General features: G+C 38.5%; 1 protein-coding gene across 2 annotated transcripts in view; it reads left to right on the top strand.

Annotated features, from left to right (window-relative positions):
• The window catches only part of wdr7 (WD repeat domain 7), a 41,995-nt gene extending 20,132 nt beyond the window's left edge, over positions 1-21,863 (top strand). For both annotated transcript variants that reach the window (XM_085925880.1, XM_085925881.1), the window contains 9 exons: positions 805-918; positions 8,400-8,624; positions 12,540-12,726; positions 16,481-16,598; positions 16,727-16,876; positions 17,025-17,107; positions 17,184-17,283; positions 18,303-18,407; positions 18,900-21,863. In XM_085925880.1, the coding sequence (XP_085782006.1) occupies positions 805-918; positions 8,400-8,624; positions 12,540-12,726; positions 16,481-16,598; positions 16,727-16,876; positions 17,025-17,107; positions 17,184-17,283; positions 18,303-18,407; positions 18,900-19,103 (1,286 nt within the window). In that variant the 3' untranslated portion in view covers positions 19,104-21,863. The remainder of the gene's footprint in view (positions 1-804; positions 919-8,399; positions 8,625-12,539; positions 12,727-16,480; positions 16,599-16,726; positions 16,877-17,024; positions 17,108-17,183; positions 17,284-18,302; positions 18,408-18,899) is intronic.
• Positions 21,864-25,211: the final 3,348 nt, after the last annotated feature.

Here is a 25,211-nt window from a genome sequence, read left to right as displayed (position 1 = left end):
ATCACACCGAAACAATTGCGTTTTAATTAAGTCCAATTACATTTTTATCACTGAAATGTATGCACCACGGGTTGTGTATCAGCTTCGTGTCAGTTTGTAGACATGTTTGTGATACAAAGCTTTGCAAAGTGGTAATGGAAATTAGCCAACAGTGCGCGTCAGCAGGTTAATCGGAGCGCGAAGCCGAATGTTAACTTGGATGAATCACTGTAATTAAAAAAAAGGTGGAATTTTTCCTAATAATGCACCTAATGTGATCATGGAGATGACGAGGCATTGTCTCTTCAGCTCTAATTGACTGTGCTGCTTTCTTTTGGGTGAGATAATGCATTTGTGGTGTATTTTCTTTTTAACTATTCATACTTATAACAGCTGCCCTGTTTATCTCGTTTTGCTCAAATTAACAAATAGGAATGATGATTATTTTCTTGCATGAGTGCTTGTTTGGATTTCATTAATGGATCTATTTAACCATAGATTAACCTAGCATCAGTTCAATTACCTTTTGTCACTCCATTCATTAGGGAATAATCATTCATTAGCCTGGCTAATGAAAAGCACTGTTAATTGGCAATGGAGCGATAAGGGTTTAATGAAGGCACTAAGTGTAGCATGTGTGTTTGTACCGGTGTGTGTTTCTATTAATTCTCTTGATAACGAGAAGGTCCAATAAACCTTTATTAGCTACTTAACCAGGACAATAAGAATCAATGTGAAACCTGTTGTGATGAGAATACTAACGGGCACGCAAATTGTGAAAATTCAGACCCATGCATTTTAATTAGGTGTGGTTCTATCTTCTAGCCGGCACATCCGCTGAGCCCTCAACTCCAGCCCCACCTCCTCCTGAAGCTCAACCACTTGAGGTCAAAGCTCCCGAGGAGGAAATGGATACGACTGATGATGACATCACTGCAGGTACGAAATCTTATTTAACATTAACACAAAGTACTGTACCTCACAATGCCTTTTTGGGGAACACTTTTGTTTGATTCCCTATAAAAAAAAAATCTGGTTAGAAAAGCACCTAAAAAAAACGGTATATTTTCATCTTAACATATCTTTAGAAAACTTAACGCATTGTTTAGGCCATTTGACATTTCTTTAACAGTTTTTATTTTTGTCTGTCTCATCTGCTAACTATTTTAAAGCAGCCTGCTTACATTGACAGTAAACATTTTACTGTAATGCTAGTCATATTATAGCTTTTTTTTTTTGAGGGGGTTGTACTTTTTTTGTGTTATACAAAATAAAATGTGTGTGGTCATTACATTATTGGTTAAAAATAAATTTTTCGAAAGCCCAAATTTAAAACAGGAACATCCATTCTGCCACCAGACAGTCAGTTGCACATTATTTACTTACAAATATGCACACGTCTAAATGTATCACTTTACACAAATTCAAGTTATCCCATAACGTGTAGATTTTTCTTACGACACTAATAGCCACATTCATCCAGCCTTATTAACTTATTTAAAAAATGGTTTGACACCTTTACCCTCCCAGCTTCCTTCCTTTCTACTTTTCTTCCCATCCTTCTACCAGACCAATCAATATTACATACGCAGCTAACAATTTGTCATTTCACACTGGTCATTTTTTTTCTCTCTATTGACAGCAGTATTTTTCATTTTCTGTGCAGCATTAAATCTTTAAAATTGTTCAAACACCAAGCATGGCTAAGTCTTCCGTTGAGGAAAACTCTGCAAACTTCCGTCTTGTCTTTCAAAAATCATACTGTCCCAACATGTAATATTTGTTTTCATAGAACACTGAATTCACCATTGTGTGGAACTGCTTGCAAGAAGAGAAAAGCATTCATGCAACAGATATACTCCAAGATGCTTGTAGAAAAGGAAATTAGAGGTGAAAAACATGTTAAAAAGACAAGGAAAGGGAACGCAACAGAAACTAGAAAAAAAAGAAGTACCGTATTTTCCGGACAATAAGGCGCACATAAAAACCTAAAATTTCCTCAAAAGCCGATAGTGCGCCTTATAGTCCGGTGGGGACCAAATTCCTAAATTTAAACTGTCCCGAAGCATTGTGTCATCAAATCAATCATAAGTGGCCCGCTGAAGACTATGAATCATGAATCTAAAAGACTATGGATCATTATTTTGTGATTATAAAGTAATTCGTTGCGTCTGAAGTTGAAATAAAAAAAGATAAAATGGAGAATGATTTGATTTGGATTAAAAATCTGACATGATGCATTAATGGTGCGCCTTATAGTCCGGTGCGCCTTATATAAGGACAACGTTTTAAAATGGGCCATTCATTGAAGGTGCATCTTATAGTCCGGTGCGTCTTATAGTCCGGCAAATGCGGTAACTAGGATGAGAAGACAAGCGGGGAAAGAATGGTGTTGACAGCGACAGAATTACTTGGCTTTGGGCTGTTACCACGGCACCTGAGTCTACTCTTCTATCCCCCAGAAAAACACACACACACTTGTCTTGTCTTTGTGCTATCGTCGTTCCCCAACAGTAGCAAGTGATGTAATTGGAATCAGTGGCGTTGCTGCGGGCTTTTGCACTGCATGGGAAGTGCCTTTTATTAGTATTAACTTTTTTCTGACGGGAACCATCACCATACATTAAAAATGTATGTGCATATTAGAAATTGGATCTAAATGGTTGTGTATCCTGATGGAAAGTAAGGCATCAAACACCCAAACATATTTTGAGTCATTCAAAGTGACGTGGTTAAAAGCGGCTGAATTGTGTGTGAACCTGTGTTCTGCATTTAGCCACTCCTGTATTTATATTATACCAAATGATTTCTGTTTTGCATTTGTATTTTGAATGATTTCAAGACTAAATGTATCATGTCGATAATCCATAATGTAACAAAATGATTGAAACCACAACATCAGTATTGTCAATTTCTTCACGTCAAGCCGCACAAAGAGATCAAAATCCCACGGTGACTAGACACATCACACAACACATACAAGCAAATAGCAGAAAGAGTACAAAACAACCGATAAGAGCGAAGAATAAGTAATAAGCAAATAACCGAAATAAAAAAAACTATAAATAAATAAATAGACAAGAGGAGCAAAATGGAGCAAGCGTGCATACAGCAGACAGCCAGAATATGTTGATGGGTGTTACCTCAAAGAGGTTAAAGGTCTGTCTTCCTTACACAACACCTCATCACCCCATGTCTGACACCCAACAACATCATCAATGTATTAACAAATACTTGAAAATCTATTAATGTTTCTATTAGATCATAATTATATTCACTGTTTTTAGGTGGCATTCTGTTTACAAGGTAACAATTCTACACCAATCCAAACAAGAAACAAAGTGAAAAGGAAAAAATTGGCCTTTCTTTTCTCAACTCATCCTTTTTGTTTTCCTGTTTCCACCTTTCACCCCTCCGAGAGGGTTTGTAACAGCACAGATAGAGGTCAAAGGTGAAAAGTCAGGCTGACCCTCACCTCTGTGTCATTAGCCCAGTTGTGATTGGGTTAGCCGAAACGCTAGCCTCCCCTGCTAATCTAATATCAGAGCCTGGAGGTTGTTTGGGTCAGCTCACATTTCTCTTCAGCACAGATTTAATCTACGATGAGATGAATGTTCTGAGTGCTGACTCGAAACCCTCTTCATTTTTTTCTGATGATTGGGTTGACATGTTTTTTACACATTTGAGGTACATGCCGCTCTATGGAACTGCTCATATTTTAGACTAAAGTTATGGTTGAGTTTGTAAATGTGTTGCATTGTTACTATTCCAGTTACGTATTATTGCCCCTAGCGGAGCATAGTGGTATCATAAATAAGTGTCATTGGGTAATCACAATAATAACATCCATCCATCCATTTTCTGAACCGCTTTGTCCCCACGGGGGTCGCGGGCATGCTGGAGCCTAACCCAGCCGTCATCGGGCAGTAGCCGGGGGACACCCTGAACTGGTTGCTAGCCAATCGCGGACAATAATAACAATCGTAATAATAATTGGGGTAATTAATTTTTCTCATAGGCTCACATACTATGTTTGGAATTTGTCTTAAATAGCCAGTGAGCTATTTGAGCTTTGCAGTCACTTAACATGTCAATTGGCCAGTTTCATGACTTGCTATATTCATGATTAAGCCCATGAGTAAGCTGCTCATCAGTCACTTAACACATCCCCCACAATACCTTTCTGTACTCCACAACACAGCACACACACACACACACACACACACACACACACATACAACACAACATGACCATTGCCTCCTTATCAGACCCATTCATGGCTTTATGCACACAATCACATTCAATTTGCCCTTCCCCCATTATGTGAACGCTATCACTATGTTCATTCATCCGTATGACGTGTGTGTGCACACATATTTGTATTCAATAGGCAACACATGAAGAAGAAGAAAAAAAAGAATGGCAAATAATGAATGTCTGATTTTTACTGGGTGAGAAGATTGGTGTCCGTCGCTGATGACAAGATAATAATAAATCAAGTGGAAGGGAGAGTGCGTATCATTACTATTTAACTCAAAATTAAGACATCATTGGAAAAGTCTGGGATTACTAAATTAATTCTGCCCCAACATGTTGACCATGGTTTTGTCATTTTTGCGGTGTCACTAGTCGACTTGTTTTTGATTTCGATTATTACCATTTTAAAACTCATCAGTGATAGAACCAGTGTTTCCTTTATTTACAAGTCTAGAAGTTGTTCCGAGTATCTCAATGTCACCCATGACCCCCGCATCATAATCGAACACCGCCTCTTCCCTTCAATCTTGGGTTTTCTTATGAGCACAGATTCTTGTCTGTCAGTTCTAAGACAATGAAATGCATTTAACCTTTAGACCGGCTTAGGCAAGTTCGAAGGGCAATGACCACTTTAGGATTTCCAATTGTTTTTTCTGGGCCTCTTTTCTTTATCATCTTAATTGTGTTTTCAATTATTGCCCGAGCTTTACTATCCTCTGACATTCACTCTAAGGACGAAGAGTATCCTTGACCACCAATATATTCCATAACTGGAGTACGCTTCTGTTTAAAGGAATTTTGTTCTTTCTTTTCCAGAATATTTTCCACGTACTACTCTTTCTACTGTTTGCTTTCTCCTTTTAGCTGCTTTCGTTCTCACATCGGTGTCCTGCTGATATTGATCCCCTTCCCTGAGTCCCGAGTGATCAGGTTTTTACCAGCCTCATATTGATTACCAATGGATGCAGAGCCATGACGTAGGATTGGAGGTTGATAGGGTTACCGCTTTTGAAGTAAGCTTGTTAGCAGGATTCCCCCAAAAGGAAGATTATTTAGTTGTTATTGTCATATGTCCACAAATAATGTATAATTGGTATTTTGTATAAGAGTCTACATAGCATTAGATAAATATTCATCATTCGTCCAATTTGACTGAATTAACCCAACTTGTTTATTTAATATACAGCCGCCCTTGTTTTGTTGCCAGAGCTGCGAAACTATGAAAAACAAGTGTAACTTGTAGTCCAAAATTATAGTCATGTTAAAAATATATATTTTTCCCAATAAGCCACTTCTATTACTTGTGCCAGTCTTTTCTGAATTTTTCTCTATTCATCCATTGTGCCATTCCTTAACTTGCCTCCCTCATATTCTCCGTCCGTCTGACCTTAAAAAAAGATTGTTGCATTAAATCATTTTCTTTCTCTTAAGGGTAATGTTATTTAGTCAGATGTTTTTTTTTTTTTTTTTTTGGGTCATTCCAATTCATTGACGATTTAGCCAAACGTAGGCAAGTGGAGAGGAGAGCTTGTTCGTGCCCCTCTTTACTTTATTGGGTTATGTTTGGGAGCAGGTTGACCAAGAAATAAGATTTAGATACAATGTCATTATAATGGATCTTTCAGTCGTGAAGGAAGGAGATCGATGGCCTTCAAAAATCAGTCATTCCATCCACACCGGTCGAGAGGCCGCAGGTAGGATGAAAGTCCTCCAACAACTGTCCGCCGACATCTCATTTCATAAATGACATTCAGATCATCTGCCACTCTTGAGGAGAAAAAAAAAAAAAAAAAAAAAAGCTTTTACATGATCAAAAAACGTTTTTCTTTTTTAAAAAAATGACTACTACTGACCCAACTGTAAAGTTTAGCACCGTCACAAAGATTTTAATCTTTACAAGGGTACACAAATGAAAGTCTCAATGTACATTTTGATTGTGTAATTTAACAAATAAAGTTTGCACCTGTTCGGTCAGACAGTATCGCGGGATATTTTGAGCAAATAAAAAAAAAAAGTACTATTTTTAAGTGAACCTACACTCACTCACCTTAAGTCTAATGAAGGCATGCCCGTTAATTTGACAACTGTCATGTTTTCTTAAATTACACATAATACCTTTAAATATATACTGTCATCAAACCTTTAATACATTCTGCCATAACTTTTTTCCTTTCTGTAAATCAACTTTTTTTTTTGTGATTGTGGTTGGAAGTCTATCTGTAATTCTGTTATCAACTGGCCCAGTCTGGCCCAGGGAATGGATGCCATCTGTAATCCATTTATCAGAGCCAGCCGCTGGGCCTTCTTCCAAATGACAGCTGGCCTTTTAGCAATCTCATTATAAAGACCACCAGGATATAGTATGAAAATATGGGGGAAGGGGATTCGGAGGGTCTGAAAAATTGAGTAACAAACAACGGAAATATTACTCGAGCTGTATCAGAAATTCAACCACAAAGAAAATTATATTTGATTTAATAATTTAACTTCACATGCTTTTGCATTCTTAGTTGTCACTCGACCCGACCTTTGTGTGAAGTTGTTGACATAGCTAAACTTATTCCATCTGGTATATGACAGTGCCACCAATTTCTTCTCAAGGCCCTGTTCCAAGTCCTGTTTCGTTTGCAACTGAATGCTGTTTGCCAAATCCATGTTTTCTACTCCACTGTGTGAAGTCACAACAGCCTTTGAAAATTCATATCATGGTGTTCTATGCGTTATGATAAATAGTTGCCAGAATCATGCAACGTTAACAAATCTTGAAAGTCAGCAGCAAGACCACACGACAGGGACTACCTCTCTCTTTGTATGTTCATTTTACAACCTCCTGCTGCTAGTGTGGAAGGGGAGGGTGGCGTGTGGGTGGGTGTGGTTAGCAGGCGCTTTGTTCCCTGCGATATAAATTAGTTGCAGTGATTTGCTCACTCACCCAAAGACGGAGAGAATCAGAAATAAAAATCATACGTGTTGGTAATCGGCAATTTCATCCACTCTTTTTCTCTCTCACTTGATCTGATTCTCTCTCTATCACCCACACATGGCATGGCTTACACACCTACACACACACACAATTTATATGTTGCTCTTATTGGCCATGTGAGCTTTTTAACCATGTGTGTGAGGAGCTCTCATCTCCTGCTGTGATTTTGCCACACACACACAATCTTCATGAGGCTGCTGCTACTGCTGCTGCTGTTCCCCGCTGTGCAGGTCCTTTTAGGTACAGTACACACAGACACACACACGATTCTCGGTAGGTGTTTGCCAAATCAGTAAGAACACGCACAAATACTCAATAGATAGAAGTGGCAAAAGTGTGTCATATCGCATGTGTAAAAAAGAAGACAAAGCTGTGTATCAATGCACTGTGACAAAATGATTTCAGTTGAGCAAATAGGTGTATGCTTGAATTTGATTGGTTGTAAGTCCAATGCCTTGACAGTAGAACCATTGCATTCCATTTAGCTATCAGCTTCATGTTGATTCATGATTTTTAACAAACTTCAGAGTGAGAAGAATTACAAAATTTAAGTTGTACCTTTAGTCTCAATAGTGTGATTCGGCCAAATAAAATATGTTTGAACCATTTTGCTTTCTGTTTATGGCTTTGTGGTTTCATTCTTTGAATGTTTATTAATCAAAACTTAAAATGAAAAGTGGATTGTAAGCATTTGTTCAAGTCAAAGTCTGCTTTATTGTCAATTTCTTCACACGTCAAGACACACAAAGAGATCGAAATTCTGAAATGACGGTGTTTGTCTTTGCCACGTGACACGAAATCAGTTGTGTCTTGATTGTGATCGACATGCATGCTTTTGTTTTCATGCTTATATATATATATATATATATATATATATATATATATATATATATATATATATATATATATATATATAGTAACAAACAACAATTAGTATTAATACATTTGATGTTCTAAAAGTATTTTCTGCCCATGTAGGTCAGCTTTTACCTCGAAAAAAATAAATTGTTGGCACTTGCAAAATATTTTATGCTAATTTTGCTATGGGTTCTTCATTTAGTTACATCACTAGAATAAGTTTATCAATAGAAGTATAAGCATCGAACAGCTTGTATGAGAGCTGCTAAATTTCATAGGCTTTCTTTTCCTTGAAACGCTTCTTTTTGTCTCTGTGCACAAGGGTGCCTCTCAAACCTTCCACCAAATGCCAAGAAGATCTCCAACTCATACGAGGAGCGCCGGAAACAGGCCACCGCCATCGTGTTGCTGGGTGTCATCGGGGCAGAGTTTGGGGCCGAGATTGAACCTCCAAAAGGCGCAGCACGTACTCGGGCCGGGCAGGTCCCCGAAGGCTTTGGACCAACAAGTGGCGGTTCTTCTAATTATTCCCTGGCAAGACACACATGTAAGTAACTGGGACCACAAACATTATTAGTGTGGGTATAAACTCTTGCCTTGTCTTAAAACACAACTTGACCTAAGATGAACCTTGTTTCTGTGATAATTTGAGAAAAAAAATTCAGTTAGGCAGCAGTTAAAGCTTACAAACTGTTGATACCAATTTCTGCTCACATTTTGCAAAACGAGCACAATTCTAAACCAAACTAAAACATGACACTGCTTTTCCCAGAATTAAGTTGGTTGTTATTGATAAAAAACTCAAAATTCAACCACAATCTATGCCGATGCAGGTCGAACTTTGAATATCTACTTTTATACAATACAGTCACTGTCACGTTTCAAATGTTAAACTAAAAAAAAAAAAAATCACAGATGGATTATAAGTGAAGTGGAGATTGATTTTAATCTGTCAATCTTGACTCTTTAAAGAACTCACTGAACACACACACATACACACACTGATTGATCCCAGCCTGTGCCACGCTGAGCCTCCCACACTTTAGCCGCAGCGGGCATCAAACCTGCACTAAGCAGAGCTGCTCTTCCGTCCTGCTTCTCCTGAGCTCTGATTGGTTGTCTCTGGGGGGCATCCAACCAGACACGGAGCCTGTCTGTTCACTGATAGGCTTGTGATCCATGGTTATTCTAAGTTAGGTCTGGGCACAGTGATTAACTCACCTGAATGGATTTAACATTGACATGAACTCTCTACAAATCTCATAGTTTAGTTTCCCCCCCAGAACAATACTGGTACAAGTACCTGGAATAGTCTCTGATGCCAGTACAACTAGTACTTTTGATACAAGAAATTTCCCAGAATAAAACAGTGACCGATCATTTTAAAAACCAATACATCCCAATATAGCAACTTTTCTAATTTTCATATAAATAAAATGTCTCGTTCCGGATCATAAAATGGCCGTCATAAGTCGCAATGCCTTGAAATAAAACTGGTATTTGTACCGTAACCTGGTGTTGGTACTCGCCCATCACTAATTGGCATGATAAAATTCAAGTCGACGACTCGCCAATGAAGACTGATGTTTTCTTTCAGTACAGTGCTCCAATTAAAAAAAAATGTTTTGCGATCATACACCATGTTTTCACAAACAATGGATTTTTCATACACGTAAAACATACACATTAGAGCACAAGATTCCATCCAGAAGAATGTGTTCTCGTGCTGGGCCCACCACAGCATGATGGGATTTTTATTTCTTTTTTTTTCTGGCTCTCCTTCCACTTTGATTGTTCGAATTCCATTTGAGCCTGGCTTTTTTTGTTCCGCCCTCCACTCCCTCTACCTAAGTTACCAAAGCTGCTCATAGTTGCTCACTCTGAAGTATCCAACAGCATCACAAGATATAATGATTATTATCTTATTCAAGTCATGTTTGGCCTAAACATCGGCCAAAACGACGTAGACGGTTGTTGTTTCCATATTTTCATTCAGGTCTCCTCAGGAATTTTAGCCTCATTCAATCAGTCTGTCCTTCAGCCCCTTCTCATTCAGTCTATTGTTTTTCTCTCTCCGTCTACCCCATCCTGTACTTCACCTGTCTCTGTCATGAAATTGAAAGATGGATTGGTGTTGTTGGCATCTGTGTGTGTGTGTGATAAATGAGAGCTGTCTACCCAGAGAGAAGCCAGGTACAGTAGTCTATGCGGCAGGGTATGGATTTATGTTTTCATATGGTGAGAGAAGAAATGTGGAGGATAGAGGGGGAAATTGAGCCTAGGATGGAAGGTAAGACAGACAGATGATGACAAAGGAATGGTCGGACGGGTTACGAGACAAAACGTCCATCGCGGTCTTTCTCTGGACAATTATCTCTCCCGTAAATGTCAAAATACTGCCAGTCCCTGCAGGGGTCCATTCATCATGAATGATGGCATTTTGAAACATTCATGAGAGCTGATTGGAAATTGAGGGTTTTTGTTGTTGTTGTTTTTTGTCAACAGCACTGAGCACAAAAACACAAGAATGATTTTACAAAAATACATTTGAATCATTTCAATTTCATATACTAAGTCATATTGTTGCACGTAACTAAAATTCAATTTCAACTCACCTCGTCCACTTCTTATAATTTGGAGCACATGCTTAAAAGATGCTTTCAAAGACAATGCAAAAAAAAAAAAATGCCGGGCTTTATCCATGAATTATAAGTCAAGACATTTACTCTTTGTAGTTGGATCGAGACTTTATCCACCAAGTCCTTAACATTGATTTTCCTTCACTCAACTAAAACAAACAAAGAGAGGTTGACAGGTGTAGCAAAGAAACTAAAACCCCTCTTGTGCAGTTGGCCCTGTAAATTAAAATGTACCAGTCTATTGCTATTTCAGTCTTTTTTTTTTCCCCACTTCTTCCTTCCTTCATTTGTCTTTCCTCCTACCAAACTCCTCCTCTAATTACCCTCTTGGTGTTAATGTGACATGTTTACTCCTCTAACGAACAGCCCATTATGGCCGACTGATGCTTTGTCAATAGATATTGAGTCATTTGAATCTAGAGCCTTCCTTTAAATAAAGATGTCCACCAAGAGAAATAGACCTCAGTGGAGACTTTTTCTTCACCAATTTTAAAAGAGCTCCAATTGAGTCTCCAGTCTTCTTTACTTGTCTTTAAACTAAAACATGTCTGCAAAATCATGACCTCATCATCATGACAAGAATTCCATGTTTGTGGGGTTGTCTGTTTCACTATGAGCAGAGCATCCGCATGCAAAATTCACAGGGGTTTGACTTGGACCAGTGATCTTTTGCTCTGTGACCTCAGCATCACGCCCCTCCCCTAAGCTCTCTCACATAGCCACACATCCAGTTTATATACTGGTTATCAGTTTATGTGAAACTAATCGCTCTCTGGAGCTCACATTGATTTACTGTCCGAAGCAGGAGAACAATTAAGTTAGCAAATGAATGTTTGCATATTTTACACCCAGACTACAACGGCATTCAACAAAATCGCTTGTTGTATGAAGTGCAGATTTGTTTTTGCATTCATTGATTTATTATTGTTGCATCCCTTGATATTTTGGAGTTTACGTTCCGTTGTCAACAAAAATATGCATACCATATTTGTAATGATATATGTATAGTGAACATCATAAAATCTCTCGAAGATGATTACTACAGTGGCTGTAGTTGGAATATTTTGGCATCTCTAATTGGACAGTTATTTGTTTTGTTTTTTAATCGGTTTAATATACTTCTTGTGTTCTGTTAACATTTACCAACAGTTTAAAATCCTGTTCTGGTGTTTGAGCTGCCTTGTTTTGACCACTTCCCTCTATATCACCGCTGAGGCTCGAGGTTTCCTCTGTGTGTGATCTACAGGCAGTCAGTCACCTGGGAGATAGCCAAGGGGGGAGGATTATGTGTGTTTGGGGGAGGTGGACGTTATTGAGGGTTGGGGGGTGGTTTTTGGAACCTTAATGGTCAGTGGGTCCCTAAAGAGACTGGCTCAAATGTCAGGTCAGCTATGAAATGACCTCCATCTCACTCACTTGGTTCTTTCTGTGCGGGCATGTTGTAGTTCCACTCGGAGTTCAATTTAATCTTAAGGAATTTGCCATTTTTTCAATTATAAAATGTAGTTGTAATGTACATATTTTTGCCCTTTATGATATAACATCATGTCTCCGATGCCTTGACTAATGGAAGGGTTGTGTCATCAAGGACATCCAACATGCAAATCTTGAGTGTGTCTTCTCTGTGACCTCTAATGGAAAATTGTGAGACAATGCAAATGTTAATCCCAAGTGAATGTTGCATTCATCATAATTGCTGTTGCAAACGTTTATGGTTTAATAGTTTGAACATCCTTGTTTATACTAGTAATCTAAGTCCTATGAAATCTCAGTCAATTTTACTCACTGCTAACATATTAATATTCAGTGATTGACTATTTCAGGTAAGGCGCTGACCTTCCTGCTACTGCAGCCCCCCAGCCCAAAACTGCCACCACACAGCACTATCCGTCGCACCGCCATCGATCTGATCGGACGAGGCTTCACCGTGTGGGAGCCGTACATGGACGTGTCTGCGGTGCTCATGGGACTGCTGGAGCTCTGCGCTGATGCTGAGAAGCAACTGGCCAAGTGAGTCCTTATACATTTAGAGAAAAAAAAACAACAACACTTTTTTTTACATCCATTCAGTTTTGCAAATTTTCTGCTTTGTTTTTTTTTAAGGGTTTAAATGTGTTGCACAATTTGTTGAAATTCACATTATTTTGTATGCATTGATCAATATCAATAGGGCAATTTGTTAGTTTAACTTATTTACCCTGACTTATAGTTTTGATTTTGTATTTCTCAAAACTTATTTTAACAAGGTTTTGACTCGCCCCAACAAACTCTTTTTAAAACATTAGCTAAAACTGCTCCAAATTCAATTCTGATTGATTTGAGACCTTCTTAATATGAAAGTAAATGATGTTTGAAAATAAATAAATAAATAAATAAATAAATACAGAAGAGATGTGGTATGCTATTGTACTGATAGTAAAATGCTGCACTCAAACGCAACACAGCATTTAAGTAACATAGAGCTGACACAAAAACACGGGATCTAGACTTTAATCTGATTGCAAGCCCATTACCATGATGCTGCATCGTCTGCATTGCACTGACATGACAACCGCTTTCTGTGTTCATCTATTTAAGTTAAATGACCACTTCCTAAAATGATGCACATGCTCTTATGTTGAAGGAAACCTTATCTAAAGCTGGCATTCATCGCTCACAGTTGTACAAACCCTGTCAACACAATTCTTGTCAGAGTCTGGGAAGTATGATTCAGGATTTTAGCCAGGATATTAATCATACTCGGAATCAATGTATTTATTTATAAATAAACCTTGCAGGTTTCCTTCAGATACTCTAGCTTCCCCCAATGTTCTGCAAAATGCCTGTAAGGTTAATTGAAGACTCCAAATTGTCCTTAAGTGTAATTGGGAGTATGAATGGTTATTTCCAATTTGTGCCGTACAATTGACAACCAGTCGCAGATATGTCCAGCCTCTTGCCAAAAATCATAAGCAGGGTAAGCAGTGAGAAATGAATGATTAAATGAAACTTTTAGTAGAAAAGAGACTGCATTTCACAGAGCTTCATTTTGTGTGTGATGCATCATACATGAGATAAGTGAGTGTGTCAGAAATCGCTATAGCCTCCATGAAGTGATTTTGTTAAATCTGAAACCCGAGATGTGCAAGTCTGGTTTAATGAGTATGGATATGTCTGCTGTCTGTCTATTGGGCGTGAGCGTGTATTTGTGTGTGTGCTGAGAAGCTATAAACACATTTCAGCGTGTCAATTTCTTTGCAAAGTGAAGACAGCTTCAAAATAAGCAATGTTATTTTTTTCCAAAGCTGGGTTATATATGGTTTCATTGGAAGAAAAAGATACAGATTTTTGGGCTGATACTGTGGCCATTTGCGAACCGTTCTTAAGGTGCTTTAATTACTCACGCCGGTGTTTAAAAGGGGAAGGCATGAATGAAAGGAAGTGCATGTGCACACAGAAGCTTGTATTTCCATGCAGCTGAATCGCAGTGAGGCTCTTTGTCCCTGTTGCACACTACTGGTCATCAATACAGCTCCTTACAGAGCAGAGCAAAGCAGAGCGCCTTGTGTGAGTGTGCGAGTGGAAGTGATAATCCTTTATTCAATTCGTACAGAATGGGAAAAGCCTCTGTTGTGGAAAACTTGCACACGGTTTATACATTTTCAATGTCAGGCCACTAGTCCTTCAGACCACTGTTTTACCTACTGCATTCACCTTTTTTTTTTTAATAAAAAAATAAATAAATAAATAAATAAATAAATAAATACGATGGTTTAGAGAAAGACTATGCAATTTCTGAAACAATCGGAGGCACATCAATTTAGAAATGAAAGCCTCTCACCTCAGCACAAAGGTTCGCTCACATTTGAAAATAAATCTGTAGTTGTAAAAAATGTAAAAAAAAAAAAAAAAAAAAACATCAAAGTACATTTGAAATTGAATTAGTAGTTTTATGACAAATGATATAAAAATCAAATTCCATCCATGCTTTTACATTCATGTGAAACAAAGCAATTGTCGACTTTGCAGCTTTATAGACCCTGGAGGTTCAAATGAACAGCACACATTGTTAGGTTTATAAATTTTTTGTTACAAAAATATTTGGTAAATGACACCTTCAAATCTCATGTTTTAGCGTTATTTCACTTGTCTGTGTTAATCTACTTGTATTAATTTATTACCAAACCATCTCCAAATTCCAAAGGTTTGGATGTCAGTCATTACATTAGGTTGATTGTGTGATTATTATTTTTTTTTCATTTGTCTACTTTGTTGAATACACTAAAAAGCGAGCCCCAATAATTTTAGTCCACCATAAACCCAACCAATCCGTAATTTACTCAGAAAGTCAAGCGTTTAACCTGTCAAATCAGTTGTGGTGTTGATTTCTGGTTCCAGTGACTCACACAATGTGACTGATGTTATTAGCTCCTTCCTCACACAAAACAATCAATATCCCCCTTTTATCACTGTGTGCGTGCATGTGTATTGGGCGACCCATTATTGAGTGGATAATCTCAACCTTGTATTGGCTATCAAAGCACAAAGCAAGCTGGCTCTTACGTTGAACTCGAGTAAAATGGTAATTTAATATACTCCCAATATCTGTACTTGGATGTACTGTACATGGGTTTTTCTATTTTACTCTTTCCATTGTCAGAGTTGATTTCCATTATTTTTTGTTCAGAGGTATTAGTTCAGTGTCCAATAAATATACAAAGTGCGTCTGAATGTCTAAGAATAATTGTTGACAATTGTGTGCGTGCGTGCGTGCGTGCGTGCGTGCGTGTGTGTGTGTGATTCCCAGTGATAATGATAATTCAGATTATTTAATTACATGGATTCAATGTTGGTCATTAACTTCATTGGTTTTCATTCCAATTAGCTCCTCGCACTCTTGCCTTCTATCAACATCGTGACTGTTTCCAATTACAGCCAACACTATAAATGAAATTAAACATTTCAGCATTGCTGATTTATTGCTAATATATTATCTGTGGTTGTGATCTGTAATCAGGGGAGATGAATCGTGCAAATCATCCCCCCCCCCCCCCCTCTTCCTCTCTTTCTCTCCTCCCTGACCCACTCATTTGTTAACACGGCTTTGCTCGCTCTCCCTTGCCCCGCACCCCGCCACCCATGTCACACGTCTCCACTCGGCGAAGTGAGGGGCCAGCTGTTAGGGTGTGTGCATGTGTCGTGTGCGTCTAATTCCTGTTGCATTGTGGGAGTCCATTATGCCGTTGTCTGGTGAATGGCTGCCATTGACTCAGCCTTGACATTATAAGCTGCCCGCTAATCTCTTCACTTCATATATTTGTAAGTCTCTCTCTCTCTCTGTCTCTGTCTCTGTCTCTCTCTCTCTCTCTCTCTCTCTCTCTCTCTCTCTCTCTCTCTCTCTCTCTCTCTCTCTCTCTCTCTCTCTCTCTCTCTGTCTCTCTCTGTCTCTCTCCGTCCTTCCTTCCTTCCTTACGTCTTCTCTCTTACTTTCTCTTCTTCTTACTTTTGGACTCCATTCCACTCACATCATCCAATCTTTCCGTACCAAAGTAGCCAATATAAAATGAACCACGTCTTAGAAACAGTTCGCAGTTATCACTCAATCTACAAAATCTATATCATCTTCCCATGTCAGCAATTGTTTTGTCACAAATCCTGTTGATTTTTCCAAGAGATCAGCTTTTTGTTTCAATCCATCTTTACCGTCTGAAGGGAGTTGGAAAAACAACTCGTCCCAGTTTTACCATCTCACGCAAATCTCCCTTTCCTCTTTCTTCACCTACAGTATTACCATGGGGTTGCCTCTCAACCCACCAGCCGATTCGGCTCGCTCGGCTCGACACGCCCTCTCTCTTATTGCCACCGCCCGTCCTCCAGCTTTTATCACCACCATTGCAAGAGAGGTGAGCTCAAATGTGTTCAAATATATTTACAGTATCAAGACACATGTATTAATCTTAGCAAATACTAACTGTTGAAATAGAACCACCTTCTCCGTTAAACAAATACTATCATTTATTATTTTTTGCAGGTCCATCGATACAATGCAGCCCAGGCTAACTCTCAGTCGCAGCAGAACGTTCACACCACCACTCTGGCCCGAGCCAAGACTGAAATCTTGAGAGTGATTGACATCCTAATAGAGAAGATGCCTGGGGATGTTGTAGACTTGCTCGTCGAGGTAATCATGTTCAGGAGTTTTTGAATTTTAAACAATAATAATAATAGGCACAAAATGACTAGATTGTAATTTTCTAGCTTGCTGTGACGATCACCGATATTATAGATGAGCACCTCCTCACCATCTTGCATTATCTTCTCATCCTCAGGTGATGGATATCATCTTGTACTGTATTGAAGGGTCTCTGGTCAAGAAGAAAGGCCTGCAAGAGTGTTTTCCTGCTATTTGCAAGTAAGTTGATGTGGGACGAAATGTAAATGCATTTGTTTCAGTGTCACAAGGTTTGATTTTTGGGATATTTCTTCAGGTTCTACATGGTGGGTTACTGCGACCGGAGTCACCGCATCGCCGTCGGAGCTCGTCAAGGTTCGGTGGCCCTCTATGATGTTCGCACTGGGAAATGCCAAGTACGTTAAAAGAGACTTGTTTAACAAACTATTATTGAAGACCACAAAAATAAAGACTCAATAAGATGCCACTTCTTCATCAATTCCTTATTGGATTTTGGTTTGGGTCTTTTAGTTTTTATCCATATTCTATTCATTCACTCTAATTGTGTGTGTGTGTGTGTGGGGGGGGTGATTAAGAAGCTTTGAAAAGACTGAGATTGGCCTGGAAGACTGAGGGGGGGAAAAAAAAAACAAATAATTCAGACAACACAACTGGGATCTAATATCAAGCAGAGAACCAGGTAAAAATATAAGATTTTCATTTCATTGTGGTATTATATTTTTCTTCTCTATAACCACAGATGGGCTATAATTTCAGGGTCTTGGGCGCCCAAGGCGACATGCCTGACTTAATCTCATCTAGTGGTGAGCGTTTCTAATCCCAGTCGCAGGCAGGGTCGGAATGGAGATTTCTTTATTGTGTTACACACCTTTCATCTGTTGGGACACTTTATTTGGTTACACACAGTGCAGCGTTCCATTATTCCGTCTCGCGAGTTCTGGCGGCGAATGGCAGCATCTGTTTGAGCCCAAGCTGCACCTCACCTGATAGAATTATTTTGGTCAAACCAAACACTTACTCTCAAGAAAAATCCTGAGATTTTTCTGCTTTGTCTCAATAAAATTTCAGCAAAGATCAACATTAGTTCTTCGTCATATCGTTATTATCACAAAATCAAATTTATTGAAGTATGATGTTAACATGATGTGATAGCATCCAATACCCAGAGAAATTATTTACAAACTGTTAGAGGTCAGTGAGTGAGACAAATATTGCAATGTAACACTAAGACGACAATGTCCTTTCCTCAAATGGGCCTCTTTCGTATATAATGTTTGTTTTTATTCACAATTGGGGTGAACCAAATCATCTTTCTGTAATACATGAGTCCTTAAATGTTATTAAAAATCCTTGTTGAATTATTTTATTTTATAACATATCTTCCATTGCTAACTGTGACTTCCTCTCTATTTAGAATATCCACGGCCATAAGGGCCCAATCACAGCGGTGTCATTTGCCCCTGATGGCCGTTACCTGGCAACCTACTCCAATGCTGACAGTCACATCTCCTTCTGGCAGGTAAATAACATATTTTCCACACATTTTGAAACTGTTTTACATGCCTGCCACCCAAAAATTGCATTCAGCTATATATATTTAAATCAATTTGTCAAAGAATTACAAATGATGATATCGCTCGCCAAACCGTGAATGATTTTCATAGTCATTCTGTTTGCAAGGTAATTCCACCTGAATGTTGGTCCATTTTACCGGTAGACATGCAAAACTTGCAGCCTGCATCAGCGCTGATTTCAAATACATGGTTTTGTGTTTCAGCCATCGTTATATAATATGTTTTTATCATGTTTATTATGGTTAATTCATTTACTATCAAGCCTCACTTTATGTGTTGAGGTTGGTCCTACTGTCCTGACCAGCTGGTAGTTGACATACATTATCTCTATGAATGTGACTTTATTTGCGTGTGTGTCTGACTGGAAAAGCTAAAAACCTTTTCCTAAATATTGCCAATTAATAAAGAGGAATATATTTTTAAAATGGCCAACTCAGATGAATACCAGTCTGCTGGGCAGCATCGGGATGTTGAACTCAGCCCCTCAGCTTCGCTGCATTAAGACCTACCAGGTTCCTCCGGTCCAGCCGGCATCTCCTGGCTCCCAGAACCACTTGAAGCTCGCTCGCCTTATCTGGACCTCCAACCGAAACGTCATCCTCATGGCACATGACGGCAAAGAGCACCGCTTCATGGTTTAAATGAGATCAATACTATGAAATTAAGCTGCAGTTCATGTATAGAGCTCATCGGCGTCCAACTTCTTGGTTTTTGTGAAGTCGCTGTGATAAAGATAGTAGACTGGGCACTGAAGTTTTATTTTCAAGTAGACTGAAATTGAAGGCTTAAAAGGGATTAAACCATTTGAATTAGAAATGATTGGATTTTTTTTTTTTTTTTATGAGAACCCAATCTAAATTTAGCTCTATTTGTGTATATAGTTTTGTTTTATCTCCTACGTTCAGGGTCATGAAGGAATTCACTTGATAATATATTAGTTGGCTGAAATATAAGGCCATTTGTGTTATATTTTAGTAATTTATAACTCTAGTCATTCCTAATTATTTGTTCGTTTTCTTCCTTAGTCACAATTGGAGCCATTAGCGGTCCACGCATTCATTTCTATTTATTTAATGTTGGCCCCTATCATGCCAGTAAATTGGGTGGTGTTCATTGTGTTGATTTTTTATTTTTTTTTGTAGGAGATGATTTAATTTTATTACCGATCAATCATTTCACTCGACATCCCTGAGCAGATTTATGAGTTGGCGCTATTAAAATATGACCTGTGGTTTGATTCTGCATCATGCGTTGCTTTGGCAGTCATTGTGCAGTCGTCTATGGAGCAGAATGGGTCAACAATAGTGGTCATCTCTGAAATTAACCTTAAAGGTCACCCCGATTGAAAATTAGTTTGCTTTTCCTCCTTGGGCGGCATCCAGAGTCGCCATTGTGTAAATGAGGAAATATTTATTATTGTTTCCATTAATTGGCAATTCATTGCATGCAATGAAAACATGAATTAAAAGTATCCTGTTGTAATCTTTGTGGTTCAAGACTTTGATATGTCAGTCCCTTTTAAAAACATGGCCCACATTTAAATTTTAGTTCTCTTTCCACTGCTAAACCTCGAATAAATTCAACAGCTGTCAGATGACCTTTCTTCCCTGTCCAAAATAGTCCTGGGTGTTCATACATTTCAAGGAAAACAAGAGATGGTGTTTTATCATGTTGATAACATACTTATTCCCAACATTTCTTCATTTTCCTAGAAATCCCCACGTGTACAGTATTAATATCAGAGCTTCCATGTGATGTAGTCTAGTATTAGTCTTGCACAATTTCTTCTTTGTGGTGTGTTTGACTGCCTGCATGGCAATGATTTCTTCTTGTTATCTACGCTAAAGCAAACAAATGTACTCATTTGACTACAGTGCATCATAACAATTCAAAGATCATCTCATAATTTCTTTGTCCGTTACCAATGTAGGTTTGCGTACTTGCTTCATGATACATGAACATTTTATAAACACCTATTATAATACTATAATACAATATGCGCATCGGGGAGAAGTAATTCAGATTTAAAGTATTGTTCTCCTAATATTGTGCAACATTCCCATCTCATCTGTTGTGAGGAAAGCAGATAAAAGAAAAAAAAAAGATCATAACATAATTAATAATTAGAATTATTTACATAATTCTATGACAATTACAGTATGTGTCGTGTGCAAATGACATCACTGCTGTTTCTGGCTACAATTTCCCCTGGGCACAATTTGTTTTCTTATTTTATTTCATGCAGACATTTATGCACAAATAAAAATATCCATAGATTATGAAAAGGTTTTAATCCCATTTTGGTAGTGCAAATTTAGTTTTTGAAATTATTTCTTATTCTATTTACCCTTCCACTCTCCCGACATTCCTTGGTTCCTCCCTCTAGTTTCCTTCAGTTTTCACTGATGGTGTCAGAAAGCTTCTAACAGTGATACGCACCTGTAAACACAAGTGTCAAAGCTTTTCACAGGTTTTGTCCCAGTTTAGATGAAAAAATCAAATCAAATCCCATAGCTCATAAGACTGCCCTTGAGACTTCCACTACACTGGATATAAAAAGTCTACACACCCCTGTTCCAATGTCGGGTTTTTGTGATATTTGATTTCAGAATCATTTCTATTATTAATGTGACCACTAACTGGTATAACTCCATTTTATTTTTTTTCTTTTATTTTTGAGAACTTTTTTTTTTCTTTAATCACAATTTGGCATTTCAACAGCAATGTGGAGTCTTTTTATGTCTACTGTAATTCTAGAAAGCCTTGAGATCTCAATCTTGGGTTTTTTCCAGTATGCGCAAGGGTTTGAACAAAAAAACTGCTTTTTGTCGGTCTCTCGAGGGAGAGAAGGTGAGAAAACGGAGGCAAAGAGAAAGAGCTGAAGAGTAAATAACAAGTGAGGAAAACCAGTCATCCAAAAAAATGAGAACATTCCTTGATGGAGGAAGTGAACCGAAAAAAACCCAAAAAGTGGCATGATGCAATGTGGTAGAAACCTTCAAGTTTACAACATGTGATATCACAATATTTTCCACTTAGCTGGATTATAATGGCACATTTTGTCATCTTTCTCCTTTCTGTTTTCAAATGAGTAATGCAGTAAAATACAAGAGCCCCCTCTCAAGCTTTTTAAATGTTTACTTTTAGTAACTTGGCCTGAGTCGCTGTAAGATGAACAAACATACTCTTCAAGAAATATTAATTATGGGGCATTGTATTATACTGCATGGGTGTACCTTGTCAAGTGGTTTGTGAGTGTCTATTTCTGGGTAGTAGGATATTAACATCCGTATGTATAGTGCATGCATGTGACCTCTGTAACACAGTTTGAATCCACTGTGTATGAAATAAATGTGTAGTGGTACGCTGTGTTCTTGTTTTCACTATGTGACTAATAAAGATGGAACTAAGAAAAACAGGTTTCTGCATCAATTATGTTCTTCTTAGATGCTGTACGGTCATGCATGAGAATATTTTTTTTCCCCCTCCTTCTGAAATAATGAAAGAACAGACATGAACAGACTGGTACCGCTGCACCAGAATTGAAAATGGTTTTGCTGTCTAAAATCAACATGTTCTAACAGCATGTGGATTGAGAAAGGAGCACAGACCAAAGTGAGATATCATTTTGTTTTGGGGCACCCACATTCAGTGTTACTAAGTGTGGAGTACTTAAATATGACATTACATCACCCGTTTGTCTTATTAAACGCATCGCTTGCACTCCTGGTTTTTCGTTAGACCCGTCAAATTTGAGCGCAGCATCCCCAATTTGCAACATGCATGGTTAGGCAACTCCGGTCCTGCATATTTTTTTATGTCTCGCTGATTTGCAAAACTCCCGTTTCAAATTGTAGCAAGGTCTACAGAAGCTGGCTAACAGTCCTGATCTTTTGAATCAGGTGTGATGCAACAGGGAGACAGTAAATGTGCAACCGTGTTTCGCTTACGCGAGAGAGCATCCAATTTTTGGGGGACTTAATTCTTTGATAGTTCCCACCAGAGACCTAACCCGTGCCCACCTTTTGTACAATTTGAATGATGTGATGTTAAGAAAAGTTTTTTTTTTTTGTTTTTTTTTTTTTAAATCCAATTTGTAGTTGTAATAAGACAGCTAAGTCTGAAAATGCTACGAGTAATTGAAAATAGTGTTTGATGCTTTTCCTGTATGTGTGAACTCTTGAAACGAGCTTCTCAATTAATTCAAAAAGCACATAAATACTAAATGTGGGTTATCTCTGTCGAAGTTCTCCAGCTCTCCATTCTTCTTCTGCATGTGTACAGCCAAGTGTCAACATATATTGATTAGTACACAAGTGTATCTGCTCCATCACGCAGGCATTCAATGAACAACACAACTGAGTGTAGACAACATGTTGGACTCTTGACTGTAAAGGGTGTTAAATGAAAGAAGGTCGTGGAGGTCAGTGTTCCTCATCACACTATCTCATCGTTTACTGTTGAGAAGGTTTCACCCTTTATTGGAAAGCCCTAGATGATGCATGCTTTGCTAAGCAACCAAACGTGGCCATTTCCGCACTCAGAATTTGTGGGATTTTATTGCAGTGGGAAAACAGGCTTTTGGTTATAATCCAAAATGCCAGTTGAGTGAGTTGGTGTATTTTTCAATTATTGATATTCCCAAAGTTTCAGCATTCCAAATTATTTTGGGTGAAGATAAAAAGATTAGCAAAGGATCTACCATTAATCAATGCGATCTCACAGCTATTTACTGGTTTACAGTATGGGTAACACATTTTGGTGGGATAAAAGAAAAAAAATCAAGATTTGGATATGAAGTAAATCAATTGTTCTTTTACTGGTGTTTTTCACAATAAGACTAACTTCTAAAAAAAAAAAAAAAAAAAACGTTGTAAGCCATCAATATAAAAACACAAAAATTCAATGTTCACTTGGAGGAGAAAGGTGTTAATGTGAAGGTTAACATGACTAAATTAGCCAGGTTAATGCACGAGGACTATTTTTAAACTGGTCTCATGAGCCACGTGAAGTTGCATTTCACTCTTTCTGTAAAACTTTTCTAAGAAAGCAGTTTGAATTCCAAATAATATTGAACTTTTGAGGTTCTATTGAATAAGCCCCTCCCCCATTTGTTGCTGTGTTTTGGACTCCGCTTGAGGATTAAAAGCCTCACGGAAGCCTACACGGAGACCTTTATAGCTACAAACTATTTTAAGTGCAGCGCTTATCAACTATTCTCAGCGCCTCCTGACCCATCTCCACATGACAGCCAGTTCTCTTGAATCCTGAGAAAGAATCCGTGCATATTTAAACGTGGGACAAAGTCCTCGTGTGTCAACGTTTAAAACGAATACGAAAGAAAGTCAATGTTAAGTGCCGGGCGAGAAGAAGATCAAAAGGAGACTATATGTGTGTTTAGCTCCGACAAGCTCGGAGTTTGTTCCTAAAGTTGGTGAGGATGAAGAGAAAGTGGAGCGGGAGGAAGAACAGATGGGAGAAGTGGAGCGGGTGGGCTTTAGATTTCGATTAGTTAAGAGCAGAGAGGCTGTGATTCTGCTCAGCTGGAAAGCAAAAGTATCGACGTGGAGTCAGAGAACCTCGGTTTCCCCTTGCTTCCCTCCCCTATAGTCCCTCAGGTGGGCATTAAAACCTAGCCGAGCGATGGAGGATGGACGGGTGGAAACCCCCGAGAGCACAGCCGGAGCTTTGATTCACCGGGGTTTCTCACATCAACTGCTGGGAGGACGAGGGCCGCTGCCTTCTTTTAAAACAAAAAAATGAATCACTGCCGCTTTACTTTTCAATTATCAATTCTTTGTCTGGCCACACTGCGGCTTACGCTCGGCTTAACGTTACTAACAGCGTTTAAGGCGCTGCCGTGTTTTCGGCCGTCTTAAAGAGGCTCGGGCGCTTATTACGTGTCATCAAAGAGGTCATGTGGCCTACAAGAACATAAATGATACAGTAGGGTTGAAGTGTTTTGATGCAAAGGTGGCTTGAACACAAGAGCGGAACACCCTTCCCTGACATACGTCCTTGTACCCCCTGGGGGGTCAAGAGTCCGACCCATGACCTGCTCATTATGTCAGCACATATACTGTTTGTGCGTGCGTGCGCGGATGTGAAAGAGGTGTGACTGGCATTTTCCTAAACAACATATCTGTTCCTCTACACATTTTTCTCTTCACTTATGAGTTCCACCACCCAAAGAACTCGACCCCAAATGTGTCAAAATGAAACCAAAAAGATTTGAACAATTTCGAGGTTAAACTAGCAGCTGTCAAATATTTTGTCAAACCAAAACAAGCTTCATTCTGGATGTCCAAGTTGGTGTAGAAGTGTATGACCACACTGAAGAAATATCTATATCTATATCACAGCGTCATTAAAAGGGCCAAATAGTTAAAGATTGGCTATAATTAATTGTTTTATCCTCCAAAGAGTTGTATCGCTGAAGTTCCTTGACCATTTATCCTTAGTTTTCTGCCTGTTTCATAAAACGAGTGGGTGAGCAAACCATTGTGAATTTCGAGCCCACTGTTATGTTTCAGTGTTGCTAATTTACATTACAACGGTGTCTACATGTTTTTGTTTTTTTTTTCAAAAGTGGTCTACCAGCTGAGCAATTGATGGAGAATGTTTAATGTGTACAATAATTCTTAATAGATAATTGACACCTGATCCGATGTCATTGATTATTTGATTTTCCTCAGGCATGGTTTACTTTAAAATCCAAGGGAAGGAACTAAAATGAGGCCAGAGAAGAA

Source organism: Syngnathus leptorhynchus, chromosome 12 (genome assembly GCF_054491065.1).
Source record: "Syngnathus leptorhynchus isolate UIUO chromosome 12, UIUO_Slep, whole genome shotgun sequence".
Taxonomy (NCBI): Eukaryota; Metazoa; Chordata; class Actinopteri; order Syngnathiformes; family Syngnathidae; genus Syngnathus; species Syngnathus leptorhynchus.
This window is presented reverse-complemented; position numbering and strand designations above follow the sequence as displayed.